The sequence below is a fragment of the Phodopus roborovskii genome, unplaced genomic scaffold (assembly GCF_943737965.1).
Source record: "Phodopus roborovskii unplaced genomic scaffold, PHOROB, whole genome shotgun sequence".
NCBI lineage: Eukaryota > Metazoa > Chordata > Mammalia > Rodentia > Cricetidae > Phodopus > Phodopus roborovskii.
The window spans coordinates 413,944-429,835 of NW_026126408.1; the positions used below are offsets into that span (position 1 = coordinate 413,944).

Here is a 15,892-nt window from a genome sequence, read left to right on the forward strand (position 1 = left end):
AGGCTGGCCTCAAACTCAGATCTGCCTGCCTCTGCATCCCTAGTGCTGGGATTAAAGACATGTGCCATCACCGCCTGACCCTGTCCTTCGATTTCTTAACTTCAACTTTGCTTTCAGGTTCTTCTGGAGCTTCAATTTCAAATTTAAACAATTCAGAAGAGTTCACTCTTGTGCATATTCGTGTTTTGTAGCATTCTATATTCGTTGAGAATGCTAATTGTTGGGATTTACTCTCTCTGCAATTTTGTTCTGGTCCTTTGGCTGTTTCTTTTGTCTTGAGCTTTGAAGATAAAGAATTTCTCAACATCCCTTGTGATGGCTCTGCGTGGCAATATATTGTTTATGATTTATTAAAGCCACTGGAGATCACTATATCAAAGTAGCCATACTCGTTGGATATAGAAGCTAGTGATGGTGGCACACACCTTTAATATATTTTGGCCTACAGCCCTGCATATTTTTCTGTCTCTGACATCACATATGGACTGCTATACTAGTTGTCATTTACCAAGTATGATCTGAAATTCTAATTCTTTAAACATGTGAATGCTCTGATTTAACTAGAAACGAATGACCGACCGTGCTACAGGTACCACACCAGGCATTTCCAGACACTTTCTTTCACAGTCTTTGGTGACCGATCTGCTCACTCCCAAGCCCTCACTTTGGAGCTGAGCCTGTGAGGAAAGTTCTTTGCTTCTTCCCAGCCTCTGTGAGCTGACCAGGATGGTGTTCTAATGTGACTGCTACTCTGCCTGACAGTTTCTGACTGGAAGGGGCTTCAGATGCTGAGGGTAAAGAGTGTGCTAGGAGGAGCTGCTCTCATCTCTGTGACCTGGCCACTGGGCTTCTGTGTCGGGACAGTGAGGGACTTCCAGAAGCCCTTAGCAACCTAGCATCTATGGTTACAGGTGACCAACAGTGCTGTGTGGTCAGAGCTCAGGCAGGGAGGGAACCATTAGCTCAAGGAAGCCTTCTGCTGGTGTTGACTTCCATCTGTGAGGCAGTAGGCAGAGATTGTAAGTTGCATTTATTTACTCTGTGAGTGTGTATGTGCGCGCACATGTGTGTACCACAGTACTCATGTGGTCAGAGGATAACTCTGTGGGAGTTGTTCCTCTCCTTCCACTATGTGGGTCCTAGGGATCAAACTCAGGTCACCAGGCTTACTGACAAGTGCCTTTTCCTGCTGAGCCATCTGGCCCGTCCTATGAGCAGTTTTTAAGTGCTAGTGTTTGATCTTGAGGTGGGCTCCTTTGTGTGGAACTTTGGTTCTCATAGTCAAGTGGAGGATTCTGATAAGGATTTCCTCAGGCCATCTCAACCCTTCTGTAGCTGGCAGGGGAGATGTCATGGCCATGGTCTGTCTGTAAGCAGACTATTGCCATGGCATGTGGAAAGTACCCACACTGCTTGGTTGTGGTCTAGTAGGGAAAACAAAAGGGCCCTGACATTTACTGACATCCTCAATGCTGCTTCTGCAGCCTTATCTACTAGGCTGTCCTCGCTGCTGTGATGTCAAAAGCGCCTGCAGATAGGGAGTGGTGTACATTTTCTCTATCGCTATCTGCTTGTGGATATTAAAACTTTAATGTTTGCTTAGGGGTGTACGATAAAATTCTCTTTTTCTTCCTTCCTTTCTTTTGAATTAATTTTATGTGGGTGAGTGTTTTGTGTGCATGTATGTCTGTGCACCACATATGTGCCTGGTGTCTGCAGGCCAGAAGAGAGTATTAGATCCTCTGGAACTGGAATTGTAGACAGTTGTGAGCTGCCATGTGGATGCTGGAAATGAAAGCTGGGTCCTCTAGAAGAGCAACCAGTGCTCTTAATCATTGAGCCATCTCTGCCCTTTTTCTTTTTGGTCTAAAAATTAAGATTTGTTAATATTATTATTGGTGTGTGTGTGGTGTGAGTGTGTGTATGTGTGTTTGTGTATGTGTATGTGGTGTGTATGTGTGTGTATGAGTATGTGTGGTGTGTGCGTGATGTATTTGTGTTTGTGTGTGTATATGTGTGTGTGTATGTATGTGGTGTGTGTGTATGTGCATGTGGTGTGTGTGTGTATGTGTGTTTGTGTATGTGTATGTGGTGTGTATGTGTGTGTTTGTGCATGTGTGGTGTGTGTGTATGTGTGTTTGTATGTGTGTATGTGTGTGTGTGTGTATATGTATGTGCTGTGTGTGTGTATATGTGTGTGTATGTGCATGTGTGGTGTGTGTGTGTGGTGTGTATGTGTGTGTGTATATGCATGTGCTGTGTGTGTGTATATGTGTGTGTATGTGCATGTGTGGTGTGTGTGTGGTGTGTATGTGTGTGTGTATATGTATGTGCTGTGTGTGTGTATATGTGTGTTTGTGTATGTGGTGTGTATGTGTATGTGCATGTGTGGTGTGTGTGTGTGGGTGTGTATGTGTGTTTGTATGTGTGTATGTGTGTGTGTATGTATGTGCTGTGTGTGTGTATATGTGTGTGTGTATATGTGCATGTGTGGTGTGTGTGTGGCCTGCTACATGTGATCACAGTTGTCTGCATAAGCACAGTTGTGCGGTTATTTGCTTGAGTGGGGGCAGTGCGCCAGTGACTACATCACTGTGGAATGTGACTTAAGTGAAGGACTTTAGTCTAAACCCTATCAGACCTTTAAAAAACAGTGGAATTTACAGCCTTGCTTGAGAACATTAGACTTTAAAAAAATTTACTTTAATGTGTGCCATTAGAGGACAACTTGAGGGAGTTGGTTTTCTCTTTCCATCACGTGGGGCCGGGAAACTGAACTCAAGTCCTTCGGCTTGGTAGCTGTCATTGTTACCCCATGAGCATTTTTGTATTTTGTGTTTGTTGCGCAGTAAAAGCAGCTGGTAGGTTTTATATTTCTACGTCATTGATCAGATGGACTCATTATTTCTGAGCCATGTATCCAGATGTTTTGTGCATGAGTTAGTTTGCTCTGCATGCTGAAAACCATTGTTGTCAGAATTCCACGCTGTGGATGGTGATGTTTACTTTGCTCTCCAATGTCCCATGTCTCTGCTAAATACCAAGAAGTTTGTGTCGCTCAAGCAGTAAATGATGCAATGTGAGGAGAATATGACACTTTGATTTGTGTTCTGTGTTAGTTCCTCTTCCCCTTTGCTGTTCTCTTTACCTTAGGTATCAATTGGCCTGGGCTGCAGAGTTACTGAACTCTGGATGCCAGTCTGGTACTACCAGGCAAACAGGTAGGGTTGTGAACAGGTATGGTTTGCAAGGCTTTGTGTCAGTGTGCTAGTAGAAAGCTCTTCCTGTGTACCTGGCTTTGTTCAGCCAAGGATACTACATATGGAGGAGGGGTTTGTGTGTTATTAATGGTGGCAGCTTAAATGGGCCACCTTGAATTAAGAACTGCACCAGGCCCCCAGTGTGTACCTAACCCTGAATTGATAACTATACAAGGTCCTGCCAAGGATGGTCCCAAGATATTCTCATGAATATCCTGAAGTATGAGACAGGTAAAACAAAACAACAACAAACCAAGCAGCTTCTGGACAGGAGACCAAGACTCCTTCCATTGTCTTTTTTTTTTTTTTTTTTTGGGGGGGGGTGACAGGGGTGTCATTTGCTGACCTTTCCACTCTGGAGCACTTTTCCTTTGTTGGGAGTGAGTTCCTAAGCTCTTCTTAGGTCATTTCCCTGGCTGTATTGATCTGGCAAGCTGGCTGGCGGAGGGGCCCATGGGCAGTAATTATCACCACAGGCAGGAAGTGGTTAACAGGCTTCTTTGACCCAGCTAAAAGAGAAAGGTTGTTGCCCCCTGCAGTAGAGAGGCAGGAAACTCACACCTCATTCATTACCCCTCAGGTAGAACTGGAGCTTCTTAAGTCCCACAATGACACCTTAGAGGTGTATCTGCCACCAAGGAACAAGGAACTGGAGAATTTACTGCATAGTCTTAAGACAAAATTGATGGGCGGGGTAGCTGAGTTCCCCACTAGTGTGTCTGTCCTTATAGATGGAAGCCAGGAGCTGCTGTCCAGGGCTGCTGCTCACCACATCTAGTGTTGTTCTGTGAATCCTAAGTTGTTTTAAAGTTTAACAGTATGCCAGACAAGAAACATGGCAGGGCATACAAGGAAGCAGTAAATTGACCCGCTTCCTTACACCCCTCACACATGGACAAGGCTGTGAGTTCTCTTTTGTGTACAGTATTCTTGTAAACTCCCTCAGGTATCAGTCAGAAAGAGATCTTTAAAAGGTTTGAAAAGTTGAGCATCTAAAGACTAACCTTAATTAGAATTTAGTTAGCAAGACCCCCCCAATTTTGATTATTTAGAAATTAAACACTCTTTGATAAGCATTGGGAAGAGGCAGAGGGGACCAAAATTGGATGACATAAGCTGCCCAGAAAGAAATGAGAAGCTAGTGCAGTGGTGCACACCTGTCATGTCAGCAATCAGGAAGTGGAGGCGGGAGGGTCAAGGATTCAAGGCCATCCTTGACTGAATGGCAAGCTTGAGGGGAGCCTGGGCTACTCAAGACCCTCTCTCTCTCCCTCTCCCTCTCTCTGTGTGTGTCTATGTCTCTGTGTCTACGTATGTGTGTGTGTGTCTGTGTCTATATGTCTGTCTCCCTATCTCTGTGTAGAGGGAGGGATGGAGAGCAAGAGAGAGAAGAAGAGATTGGCTGACTGACTTTATGGTTAATTTACATGCCATAGCAAAGAAATGGCTAGAGGATGGTTCGGCCTTACATGTCCCTATTGTTAAAGTCACATGAACTTGTAATTATATTAAAGGAGTTAGAAGGGATGCAAATGATGAAACTAAAAGGAAGTGGAAAGAAGGAAATATAAACCCAAAGCTAACATTAATCTAAGAGCCAAGGAATGGAAACTTCCAGGAGAGTATGGGACATTGGATGCTTGCTCTTGGAAAGGATCGATGATGGGAATTAAACCCTGAGTACAAATCAGAGAAATGTTTGGGAAAGTACCTGGGTCTTCTATCAGTGAGATGCCATGCAGCCATTAAAGTGATTTTAAAAGCATATGAAAGAGGGATGAGTGACTTGTATATGTCAAATGAAATAATTATGATTACATCTCTATGAATACAGACCCATCCCTTCCCACCCAAAGTTCTGAAGAGAGTTTAGTTTGCAAAAACACATCAGAATATCACAGTGGCAGGCTGGTCCAGGAGTCAGTGACAGAGTTCTCAGTTAGCAGTTGAGAGGCCTTGGGTTTGATCCCCAAGACTGCAAACAAACAAAACCCAAACACAACCCGAACAAATCCCAGTGCCAGCCTACCGCTGATTAAAACCATGATGCATTTGCATTTTGGAGTTACCGTGCTAAGTGGAAAATACTATGGGCAGAAAGTTCCCTGTCCAATGCTTCCACACATGCAGTAGACAGAACAAGGAAGGAACTCTGCAGGGACACAGAATAGACTTTTGGTTGAAGGGTTGGGAGTGACAGCTCTGAGGCTTCTGTTTGGGGATGATGGACATGTCAGATCAATCATGTCACAGTTGCACAAAATGGTGAATATACTAAAACATCAATGAGTTGTCTACTTTGGTGTGTGAATTAGTTATGAAGTTGCCACCGATAAAATTGGGGGTGGGGGTTCTGGGTTGTTCTGCATTGCCTACATAATAGGTAAAATACAGTCTAAAACAGCGGTTCCCAACCTTGCTAGTGCCCTTTAATATAGTTTCTCATGTTGTGGTGACATCACCAACCATAAATTTATTAGTGCTACTTCATAACTATAATTTTGCTACAGTTATGAATCACAGTGTAAATATCTGTGTTTTCCTATGATTTTAGGAAACCTTGGAGGAAGAAGGGTCGTTCAACTCCAAAGGGGTTGCAACTCTTTAAACTCTAAAGGGAGAATTTTAGTAGCCAGCTTTTCACCGGGAGCAGAGTGATAGAATCTGCTAATCTTGCCTTTGGGTGTGTGTGTGTGTGTGTGTGTGTGTGTGTGTGTGTGTGTGTGTATGCATGTGCCGCCTGTGATCCTAAAACCTGGGCTTCTGCTCTGATTCTGTCTAGATGTGAATGGCCATTTATGGAATAAGTTGTATCATTTGTCTGGGGACCCTTGGAGGCAGGATCCTATTGCTGGGAAAATCAGGAAAGCCGAAGCAGCTCTTCCTGGTGGGACATTCTAAGAGGCAGTGGGCTCTGTGAGTGCAGAATCAATGGGGGTTGTTACTTATATAACTTCCTGTAATTGCCTGGCAGTAGCTCCAGAGAGCCGCCCTCTCCTGTCTGGGGCTGAGCAGAGGCCGAAACCCTTCCCTTCTTACTGCATCGTTTACCTCCTCGTCCGGCTTTGTGTGGAGTCAGACTTTCTCGGGAGAACTGAAATGTCATTTTAACCAGAAGACGCTGTCCTCTCTGTGCTTTTGAGATGGGCAATTCCTATGCTGGACAGCTAAAGAGCACCAGGTTTGAAGAGGTCCTCCACAACTCCATCGAGGCCTCCCTCCGCTCCAATACCCTGGTGCCCCGGCCCATCTTCTCCCAGCTGTATTTGGAGGCTGAGCAGCAGTTGTCTTCCTTAGAAGGTAAGAAACATGCATTTCTTATGTTGATGTGTGTGTGTATTTTATTATGTGCAGCTAATGTGAGCAGCGTAAGCCTGCAGTTCTCCCCCCCCCCCTTCTCTCCTCCATTCAGGAAATCTAGATTTTTTTATTTGTTTAAAAGTAAGTTCAGGCCAGAAAATCCAACCAAAAAACAAACAAACAAACAAAAACTGAGTCTTGGGCTTTTAGGAGGCAGGGAGAGTAGTGTGTGCTAGATCCTCCTGAAACTGCTGTTTGTGCTCTGATTTGGTAGCTGGCCATTTTAGCTTTGCTGAGTAAAGGATTTTAATATGTTAGGCCCTCAGTTATTTTATTTTCCTCCTGTGAGTCATGGTCTTATCTTTGCAAAATAGTTGATTGAGTCTCTGTGTGGTAACAGGTGTAAGAACCCCCTAGAAATTAAAAAATAAATAAACAAAGAGTAAGCCTTTGTGAATTTTGCATGTACCAAGAGTTAAATTATAGGTAGGGGGATGATGTGGGAATTTCCTTTATCTGGAAGATAAAGCGTGTGACTGTAGGGGCTGAAGAGCTGGCTCACTGGTTAAGAGCACTGGCTGCTCTTCTGAGGACCCAGGTTTGATCCCTAGCACCCACATGGCAGCTGATAACTGCAGCTCCAGGATCCAACACCCTCACACAGATATACATGCAAGCAAAACACCAATGCACAGAAAATAAAAATAAACGATAACAAAATGTGCGAGTGTGTGTTTTCATGTCAAGTAAGCCTGACACAGTGTACAGGATAAAACAGCTACTGTTTTAGAATTTCTGTTATTTATAAATTCATGCTTCTTGCTTAAAATTACACACAAACATCAGTAGCTTTTGAAGCAGGAAAGGTCATGGTTTTAAAGTAAAAACAAACAAACAAACAAAAAACACCACCATTTAACAAGAAAGAAAAAAAAATGTCCACCAGATTTGCACTGTTAGGCTTCGGGGGGGGGGGGGGGGCAGCGGGCAGTGTGTGGAGTGCCTGTCTTGAACTAAACTGTGCTGGGTGTACGGATGCGGCTAGCCCTTATTTTGCAGAGAGGATAATGTGAGTGATTATCTGGCTTCCCTAGTAAATTAACCTTGCAAATGGCACAGATAAGGAACTAGCCAACCTGGGTCTGGGTCTAAGAGAAACCAGATTTGTCCAGCACTATCTATTAGGAAAACATGATATTCTCTGATAGCCATTAAGTGAGTGCCAGTGTTTCTGGCATAGTGTCACTGTGACTTCACTGGGAGCCAAGAAGTTATTATAGAATCTGTAATTGATCCCTGTTTTGACCAGCCAGAAGGGTTCTGTGAAATACTCGTTCCAGGGCCATCCTTAACTACTTACTGTGTCGACAAGCCTTGCCTATGGCTAATTAGCAGCAGCCATGATTATAACTTAGAATACCCCAGTAGTGTCCTGAAATCTACCATCTGTTCACCTGCTACTGTTGAGGCCTACCATGATTTGGAGATGTTGAGGCTTAGCAAAACTGTGCTGTCAGTGTTGGCTGTCAGGAGTGGGACAACCGTGGTAGGGGTGAGGAAGTTGTGAGGGGGAGAGGAAATGAGTGCCCAGCTGCTCACATGGGAGCAGAGAGTAGTGGAAAGTTCTCCCGCCCCACGCCAAAGGCTGCCCACCTTCTAGTTGGGAGGTCACATCTTGTCAGGGGCTGCTCTTCGATGGGCACTTGGTATTTTCCAGGGATATTTACCCCGTCCCCCACCCTGCCTATGCTGGCCAGGACCCAGGAGTTCCTGCGTGCTAGCCAGAGTTCTACCTCTGAGCTTCATCTGCCCCCAGGGACAGATCAAGGCTCATGAATTTGAGCCTCAGGGTTCTGAGTGTTCCCAGCTCCTTGCCAGATGACGGTGGGATTGCTCAGCCTTTGAGTTAGTTCTTGTGCCGACTGACTTGACCCAGCCCCTCTGCACTTTTCCTCTCTGCTCAGCAAATAGCCCAGAACCACCTCCTGAGATTTTGTTTGTCCAGTGCGGAAGTGAGCCCGAGGGGTCGGTGGCTGAGGGAGACCTCTGGGTTTGTTAACTGTCACCATAAACCAAGCACTAAGCTTCAGCCATATCTTCTGCATCATAAACCTTGGAGCAGACAGGCATTTTGAACCCCATCTTATTTTGTCTGTGTCTTTTGTGTGTGTGTGTGTGTGGGGGGGGTCTCTTATCTGATGGCTGGCCTTCCTCAGATAATACTATTGTTGATGATACTTTTGACCAGGGTGCAGGGGACGCTAAATTCCCAGGAATCTGGTAACATTTTATTTATTTGTGGGGGTAATTTATCAGGGGCCTTGGTATAGCTTTGTTCTTTGAATTGGGGGCTCTAACTCACTTTAGGGGGAAATCCTTTCACACAATGTTGACTTTTTAAGAGAAAGACCAACAGAACAGATGACTGCCTTGACTTTAGGCATCATAAATTGGCTGTTTAAACAGGATGCAGGTAGATTCCTATAATCCTACCTGCTCAGAATGCCCATAAGGTGTGCCTTGTGGCAAGAAAGGAGAATTGATCGAAAACACCAGCATGAACAGCCTCATGTGCCTGTGGTCAGGGGCACTGTGGGGTCCTTGGATTTGTGTTTTATTATTACTGCGCTAAACCCTCAACTCTGATGGTTTGTCTAAGACCACTTTAAGACTCTCACCCTGCCAGGAGACCCCCATAAACATGTCTGTTTAGTCTGCTCCGGCGCTTATGCTGGCTGAGGAGCCCATCAAAGTCCGGAAAGCCTGCCACAGACCCTTTGACCTTTAACTCTGCCTGCCGTTTGAGCCCTTTGGCTCTCTGTGGCTTAAGACACTCTTCTGTTGTTTCTTTCTATGCGTGTTGGAATGTCTGTTCATTGGCTTAGGAGAATAATGTGCAGCCAGGTCCCTCTGAACTCAGGGCTGATCCTCGGCTCTGACTTAGGGGACGTTTGTTGGGGATCTTGTGTGAATGTCCACTTGAAGCCTGGTATCTGTACCACTCTCTGGGTCTCTACAGAGCTGGACCAGCGCCATCTGCTCTGTTGCAGGTATCTGGAGTCTGATTGGGCTCTACGATCTGCTGGAGGGGCCAAACCATGCCTACTTTACACACAGGAAAAAGACACCAAGGAGTTGAGCTGCTTGACTCGTTCCTCCCACCCTGTGTGTTCACCTTGTGTAAACTTTCCATGGTTTTCCTACCACTTGGTATTTGTCCTCTGTGCCCACAAGGTCCAGGGCAGCAAGAAGGGTAGAGAGTTGCTATTTCTTCCTCAAGGTCTTGGTCTCCCATCAAGTTATGTCCCCAAGGGCTTGTACAGTTAAGTCACAGGTAGAAAACTCAGTGCCACTCAGAGGTGCCATATTTTCTAGAACATCACAGCTCACAGGGACCTTAGGGCTTACATTGTGCACAGAGAGGTAAATTGACTGTCCCATGGCCACACAAGTAGCAGTACTCTAAGTATCCAGACTTGACTCGCCAGAGTTGTGGTCTAGACTTTTCCATCATGCACACTTTTATTGTTAACCTAAGACCTTCGGATGGAGGGAGGAGGGTGTTAAGGCCAAGATTGAGAACAGAAGGGAGACATAAAAACAAGCCAGCAGCAAGAGACAGGGAAACAGAGAGGAGATAACATGTTTACAATGGCTCTGCTACAAGGAAATCTTCATGCTGGCTAGTACCTGAAACTTACAGACACACTGAGGGGTATTTCTACCCACAACACCATGAGAGAGGACATTGGAAGGACTAAATGTCAGCAACTTTGAAACAAATTAATTTTTGTGACCCTCTTGCTTTCCCCAACAGTGTAAGATCTGATTATTGGGTGGCTCTCTCCTCAGCATGGCCCCTGCACTGAGAACCTTGCTGGGTGCTGGACCACTGAGGGCAGAGTCTTCCAGGAAATTGTGCTGAGCACACTATGTTGAGGGGAGGTGTTCACGGCCAAGGCTTTGCTTACCAGTTTCGCATTGGCCGTCCTTTCTTTCCTAAAGGGCCAGCATGCCTGGCCGTATTCTAGAATTCTAGAATGTGTATGTATGTGTGTGGGAGTATGTGTTTGCATTTCCAGCAATGAATATATGCATTTTTTAGATGAACACTGACATATAGCTCAGCAGCTCCCTTATGCAATATTGAGGCAGTGTCTGCTACTTCTGTTTGCAAGAACACCAGGGGCACCTGCAGGTCCACAGGCTCCGCTACAGGCTGTTGAACAGCTGGGTCAGCGACTCCCTCTCAGCCCCAGGTTCCTTTTTTGTAAAAGGAACTACATGTTTCATGGTGTTACACAAATGTTTTTTGGAATGACTATGTGTCATGTCAAGGCTTTGTGTTTCAGGCCTTAGCAAGCTACCGTGTCCACAGCAACTCCCCCACACCTGGGAAGACATAGGCAGCTGTCATGGCCAGGAGAGAAGTGAACTTGAGCCTCGAGTCTGTGTGCACCCTGGTCTTAGGGAGTCATCCTTTCTGAGAGATGGATCAGAATGTTCAACTTCTAAGTGTTCCCAAGGACCAGTGAGTTACAGAGCAATGAGGGAGTGCAGGCCTTCTTTATGTGATGAGTTCCCCAGGCCCCGTGTCTTCGTTGAGCTTATAGTGCAAGGCTCTGGAGGAGGTTTCCCAGGCCCACAGCAACTTCCTTACAAATCATCACTCATCTCTTCCATATCCAGGTGGTGGCCGAGTAGACAATGAGGATGAAGAGAATGAGGGAGAAGGGGGCGTAGAACCCAGCAGTCCTTCAAATGCCTACCAGCTGCCCCCTCCTCCTGAAGGCTGTTGCACCACAGATGGTAAGACCCTGTATCCCTCTTTGTCCTCTGAGATGTGAGCTGGGCCTTTGTCCCCACACAGGCTATAGGGGCCTGAGAGTCAGTTACAGCTGCTCAGCCTCTATAGGCAGCCTCAGCTGTAAGGTCCGATAGCCATTGTTTTGGGTCCATTGTTTGGAAATGAGAATATGCTTTCCTTGCTCTTGATTTGGAATGGGTTAGGACAGGCCTTTCTTGCCTGTCAGTTCCAAATTTATCTGCATTATCTGGGGATCGGGGTGGTCAGCGGGCGTCGCTGCCTTTTAGCTGACAAGGAACAGAGGTCTCAGTGCAGCGGTGAGAGGTTATGCTGTGCTCCTGGAAGGCCTGCAGGTTCATGGTTTAGACTCCATTACTCCCTGCACTAAGACCTGTCCATCACTACTATAGTAATCAACAATTAAGGCATTGAGTCTGTGTTCTGGAAGTTTAGAGATTAGAGATGGGAACTTGAGGGGTTACATGGGGGGCTCTGAGCCCCCTCTGTGGGTGGCAAGCATGGTAGCATGGGAGCTAAGGGAGTCTCCAAACGCAGGCAGAGCTTTGGAGATTTCTTCTGGAAAAGGGTATCTTTTCTCTGGGCTTTGGAGGACTGAGTTAGATAGGAAGCTACTGGGGCTTAGGGAAGCTTGGACACTGCAGAGGAAGCGGAGGTGCAAAGGTTTATGGGGTGATATGCATGCTGCCTGGGAGCTGCAGGCAGCTGAACAGGACATTCAGGCAGGGCCTGCGAGTGGTGACAGGCTGGGACTGGAAAGTGATCCGGGTAGTTGCCAGTGCCCTCCACACTCTGAGGCCTGAACTTGACCTCTGACAGTCCTTAGAGGAGAATGGTGGGGATGGTGGTCACTAACGTGGCTTTCACAGGATTTCTAAGTCACTGCAGTAGATCCAGACTGCCCTAGCCCCTATTCTCCAGCTGCCCCGAAGGTGGGCCACTTGCTGGGCTGAGAGAAAGTCCCTACCAGTGTAGACAGCCTGTAGCAGCTAAAGAAAGAGAAGCTTGTGAAGGATGGCAGGGGCCCGCAGTTGGCTCCTGGGATGGGGTGGAGATCTTATATCTCTCCGATGGTGGACAGTGCAGAAAGCCAGTGATGTTAGCTCACTTTCATCTAGAACAGCAGCTCTCACCTGTGGGTTGTGATCCCTTTGGGGGGTGTTAAACCACCCTTTCATCAGGGTCACCTAAGACAACTAGAAAACACAGATATTTACATTACAATTCCTAACAGTAGCAAAATTACAGTTATGAAGTAGTAATGAGCATAATTTTATTGTTGGGGGTCACTATGACATGAGGAACTATATAACAGCATTGGGGGGGTTGAGAACCTCTGTGCTAGGACAGGCTGCAGAAAGCCTCATGAACCCTGGCCATTTCCACCCTATTTTTCCTTTTTTCTGATACTTTTGAGAATTTACTTTCCATGTTGGAAATATACTTATAAGTTTTACAATACAAAGGTTCAAAGGCTACAGAGAGGCTTTTGCCATGGACCTGTAGATCCTACAGGGGAAACTGAGGTGTTCTGGCTCTGGCCCTCCTCAAGGTACCCATTCTGCAGCCCCATAAAGTATAGTATGTGAAAGATGAGACTATCCTCACCTGATGGTTTTGTCTTGTCTCGGATGTAATTTAATGTCAAACTCCAGCCCAGAGGTAAGGATGGTATTTGGTGCTCCTGTGGATCACCCCTCTCCAGACCATTGGTTTTGGGATGTCTCAGGACAGTGTGTGAGCCCTGTCTACCCTTTCTAGGCTTCTGCCAGGCTGGCAAGGATCTACGTCTTGTCTCCATTTCCAAAGAACCCATCGAGGTCCCTGCAGGCTTCCTCCTTGTTGGGGCCAAGTCTCCCAGCCTGCCTGGCCACCTCCTGGTGTGTGCAGTGGACAAGAGGTTCTTGCCCGATGACAATGGTCACAATGCCCTGCTTGGTGAGTTATTGCTTTCATTTCTTTGTGGCTTGCTGCTTAGTGGTGGGGTAGGGCGAGGGAGGCCTCAGTTGCTGAAGGCAAAATTACTTTTATGTCCTATACTTGTTTGTTTGTACATCTCTTTATGGAATGGAAGAAAAATGGGAATTATTTAAGAATATGACTGGTTGGGACTGGGGAGATTGTTCAGTTGGTAAAGTGTTACCATGCACCAAGTTTGATCTTTAGCAGTCATGTAGGATGGCAGGTCTGATGGCTGTGCTTATCATAACCCCAGATAGGCAGGTCCTTGAAGCTTGCTGGGCAGTCAGTGGAGCTGAATTATCAAGCCCAAGGATATTAAAAAAAAAAAAAACCAGCTGAACAGTTCCTTAGGAATGGCAGCTGAGGTTGACTGCTGGCCTTCTCTCTCTCACACACAGACACACTCCTATGCCTACACACATGCATACATTAAAAAAAAAAAAAAACTGGTTGTTTCTCTCTAGAAAGCCCACCATTTAATACTGGGTTTTTCATAGTTTGCTATTCAAATCTCCTTTTGCCTGTCGGGAGGAGAAGGGCTTATAAACCCTGAATCAGGTACTTTCAGAACCTAGAGGGCAGGGCAAGATGGGAGATTGAGACCATCTGTGTGTGTGTGTGTGTGTGTGTGTGTGTGTGTGTGTGTGTGTGTGTGTGTGTGTCCCTGTCCCTGCCATGGGATGGTTATAACAGACTGATTGCCATACTCTCTCGCCATCTTCTGCTTTGATTTACAGCTCTCCCTGGGGAGATGGTGTCTGTCACAATTCTGTAGGGAAGCTTAGACTTGTTCGTGAACTTGTCCTTACTCACGAGAGTAAAGAAGACACCAGGGTCCCAAATTCAAGCCTTTTAAGCTCAGACTTCTCCCCATACACATTGTGCTTTTGCTGTGGTCAAGGTTAAGTCCAGGTTGCATTCCCTCCTGACCATGGAAACCTGCCCACTGTCTTTCAAATCGTCACTGTCCTGATAAGATCCTGATGACTCAGTATGACACTGAAGCCATGCCTGACATCTTCTTGCTCAGATGACATTATGCTCTTGCTGTGTACCATGCTCCCTTCCTGTGTGCAGCATCAACGAAGAGGCCAGCTAGGACTGACAGGCCAGAAGTCTGGATAGGGTTGGTTTGTTGCTTACCCACAGACGGCTGCCATGTGGTCTCCTGTACCTCCTTCATCCATGCAATAGACAGGGGTTTGGATACATGTTCTGGCTTTGGGCAGTCTGTTCTTGTCTAGCATCTTTGGATTTGGCCATTCATCACTTTGGAGAACTGGGTAATGGAAGACTTGGCAGTGGTCCTTTTTCATGTGGAGTCTTGTCGCTGTACAGGAGAGGATTCCTGGTACAGACGTATGGATGTAGAGAATTGACAACCTCTTCTGTATCCTCCATGGGTTTCATCCCTGTAAACATCTTGTTTTGTTCTTCTTATGAGGTGGGGAGCCTCACTGTGGAGGGCAGGCTTGAGGGACTGGGGTGGGAGAGAGTGGGGATCAGGAAGAAATGGATTTGTTCCTGTCTCCGGACTGTGGGGGTGGGGTGGGCTCACAATGTGGTAAACGGTCAAACAAGGCAGATGAATGCTCCCGGGGAGAGGGTTACATCTTGGGGGCATGCATTCTAAGGCAGGTCTGTACACTTACTGAGATCAGCTCTTTAAGAATAACCTAGAAAATTATCCAAGCAGCTGGCAGAATCCTTCTAACTGTGCTGGAGCTTGCTTCCTGGGTCTGTGTCCCTGGGTATGGAGCCTGCCCCCTGGGTTCCTGGAGCTTGCGCCCTGGGCTTGAGGAGCTTGCTGCCTGGGTCCATGGAACCCCTTCCCCTGAGTCTAGAGCTTGTTCCCTGGGTGCACGTAGTACCCGTATCAGCAGTGGTGCCTCACACAGCTGTCTTTTGATCTGCTGGTAGGGTGGGGTGGGATGGGATGAGGTGGGATGAGGTTGGGGGGGATTGTCTGAATTCCACCCCTTTGTGAGTATAAGGGAATTGCTGGGGCAGTAAACCAGGGAGGTTCCGCCTCTTGATCCCTGGAGACAGGAATCATCTTGCTCTTTCTCCTCCAGCCGCTAAGAGTCTGGCCCCTCCTAGAGTGCCCAGGAAGGAAGTTTGTTAATTGCTGGCAAAAAACCATCTGGAATGAGGAGCAAGGGCTGGTTGGGCTTTCTCCTTTGAATGTCACTTGACGGGCTCAGTTTGGACACTTTTAACACGGTTTAGGTTTCCTGCTATTAACCTGGGTGGCTGCCCAGGACAAGGTGCTCTCCGAAGCCACTACAGCAACCAGGTCCAGCCATGTTTAGTGATCCATAACTGGCTCTGTGGATCATCCTGGGGGAAGCAAAGCCTTTAAGACGATTGTGCTAGCAACTCTGAAGCTGTTGAGGGACTTTGAGAAAACGGAAAGGTTACAGTTCTAGGCATGTTCTTCAGCTGTTGTTGGCCAATCCCTTAGCCATCAAAGAATGTCTCTCTTCCTAGTATGTTCACTTCTTAGGAAAAAACGAGTCTGTTGTTTAGTTAGGCAAATTATGCA

At 46.5% G+C, this 15,892-nt stretch overlaps 1 protein-coding gene across 1 annotated transcript in view; it reads left to right on the forward strand.

The window, feature by feature from the left end:
* Positions 1–15,892, forward strand: part of Greb1 (growth regulating estrogen receptor binding 1) — a 111,409-nt gene that overhangs the window by 47,386 nt on the left and 48,131 nt on the right. Inside the window, exons 2-4 of the mRNA XM_051181626.1 lie at positions 6,235–6,560; positions 11,250–11,369; positions 13,147–13,323. Of these exons, the coding sequence (XP_051037583.1) occupies positions 6,404–6,560; positions 11,250–11,369; positions 13,147–13,323 (454 nt within the window). The 5' untranslated portion in view covers positions 6,235–6,403. The remainder of the gene's footprint in view (positions 1–6,234; positions 6,561–11,249; positions 11,370–13,146; positions 13,324–15,892) is intronic.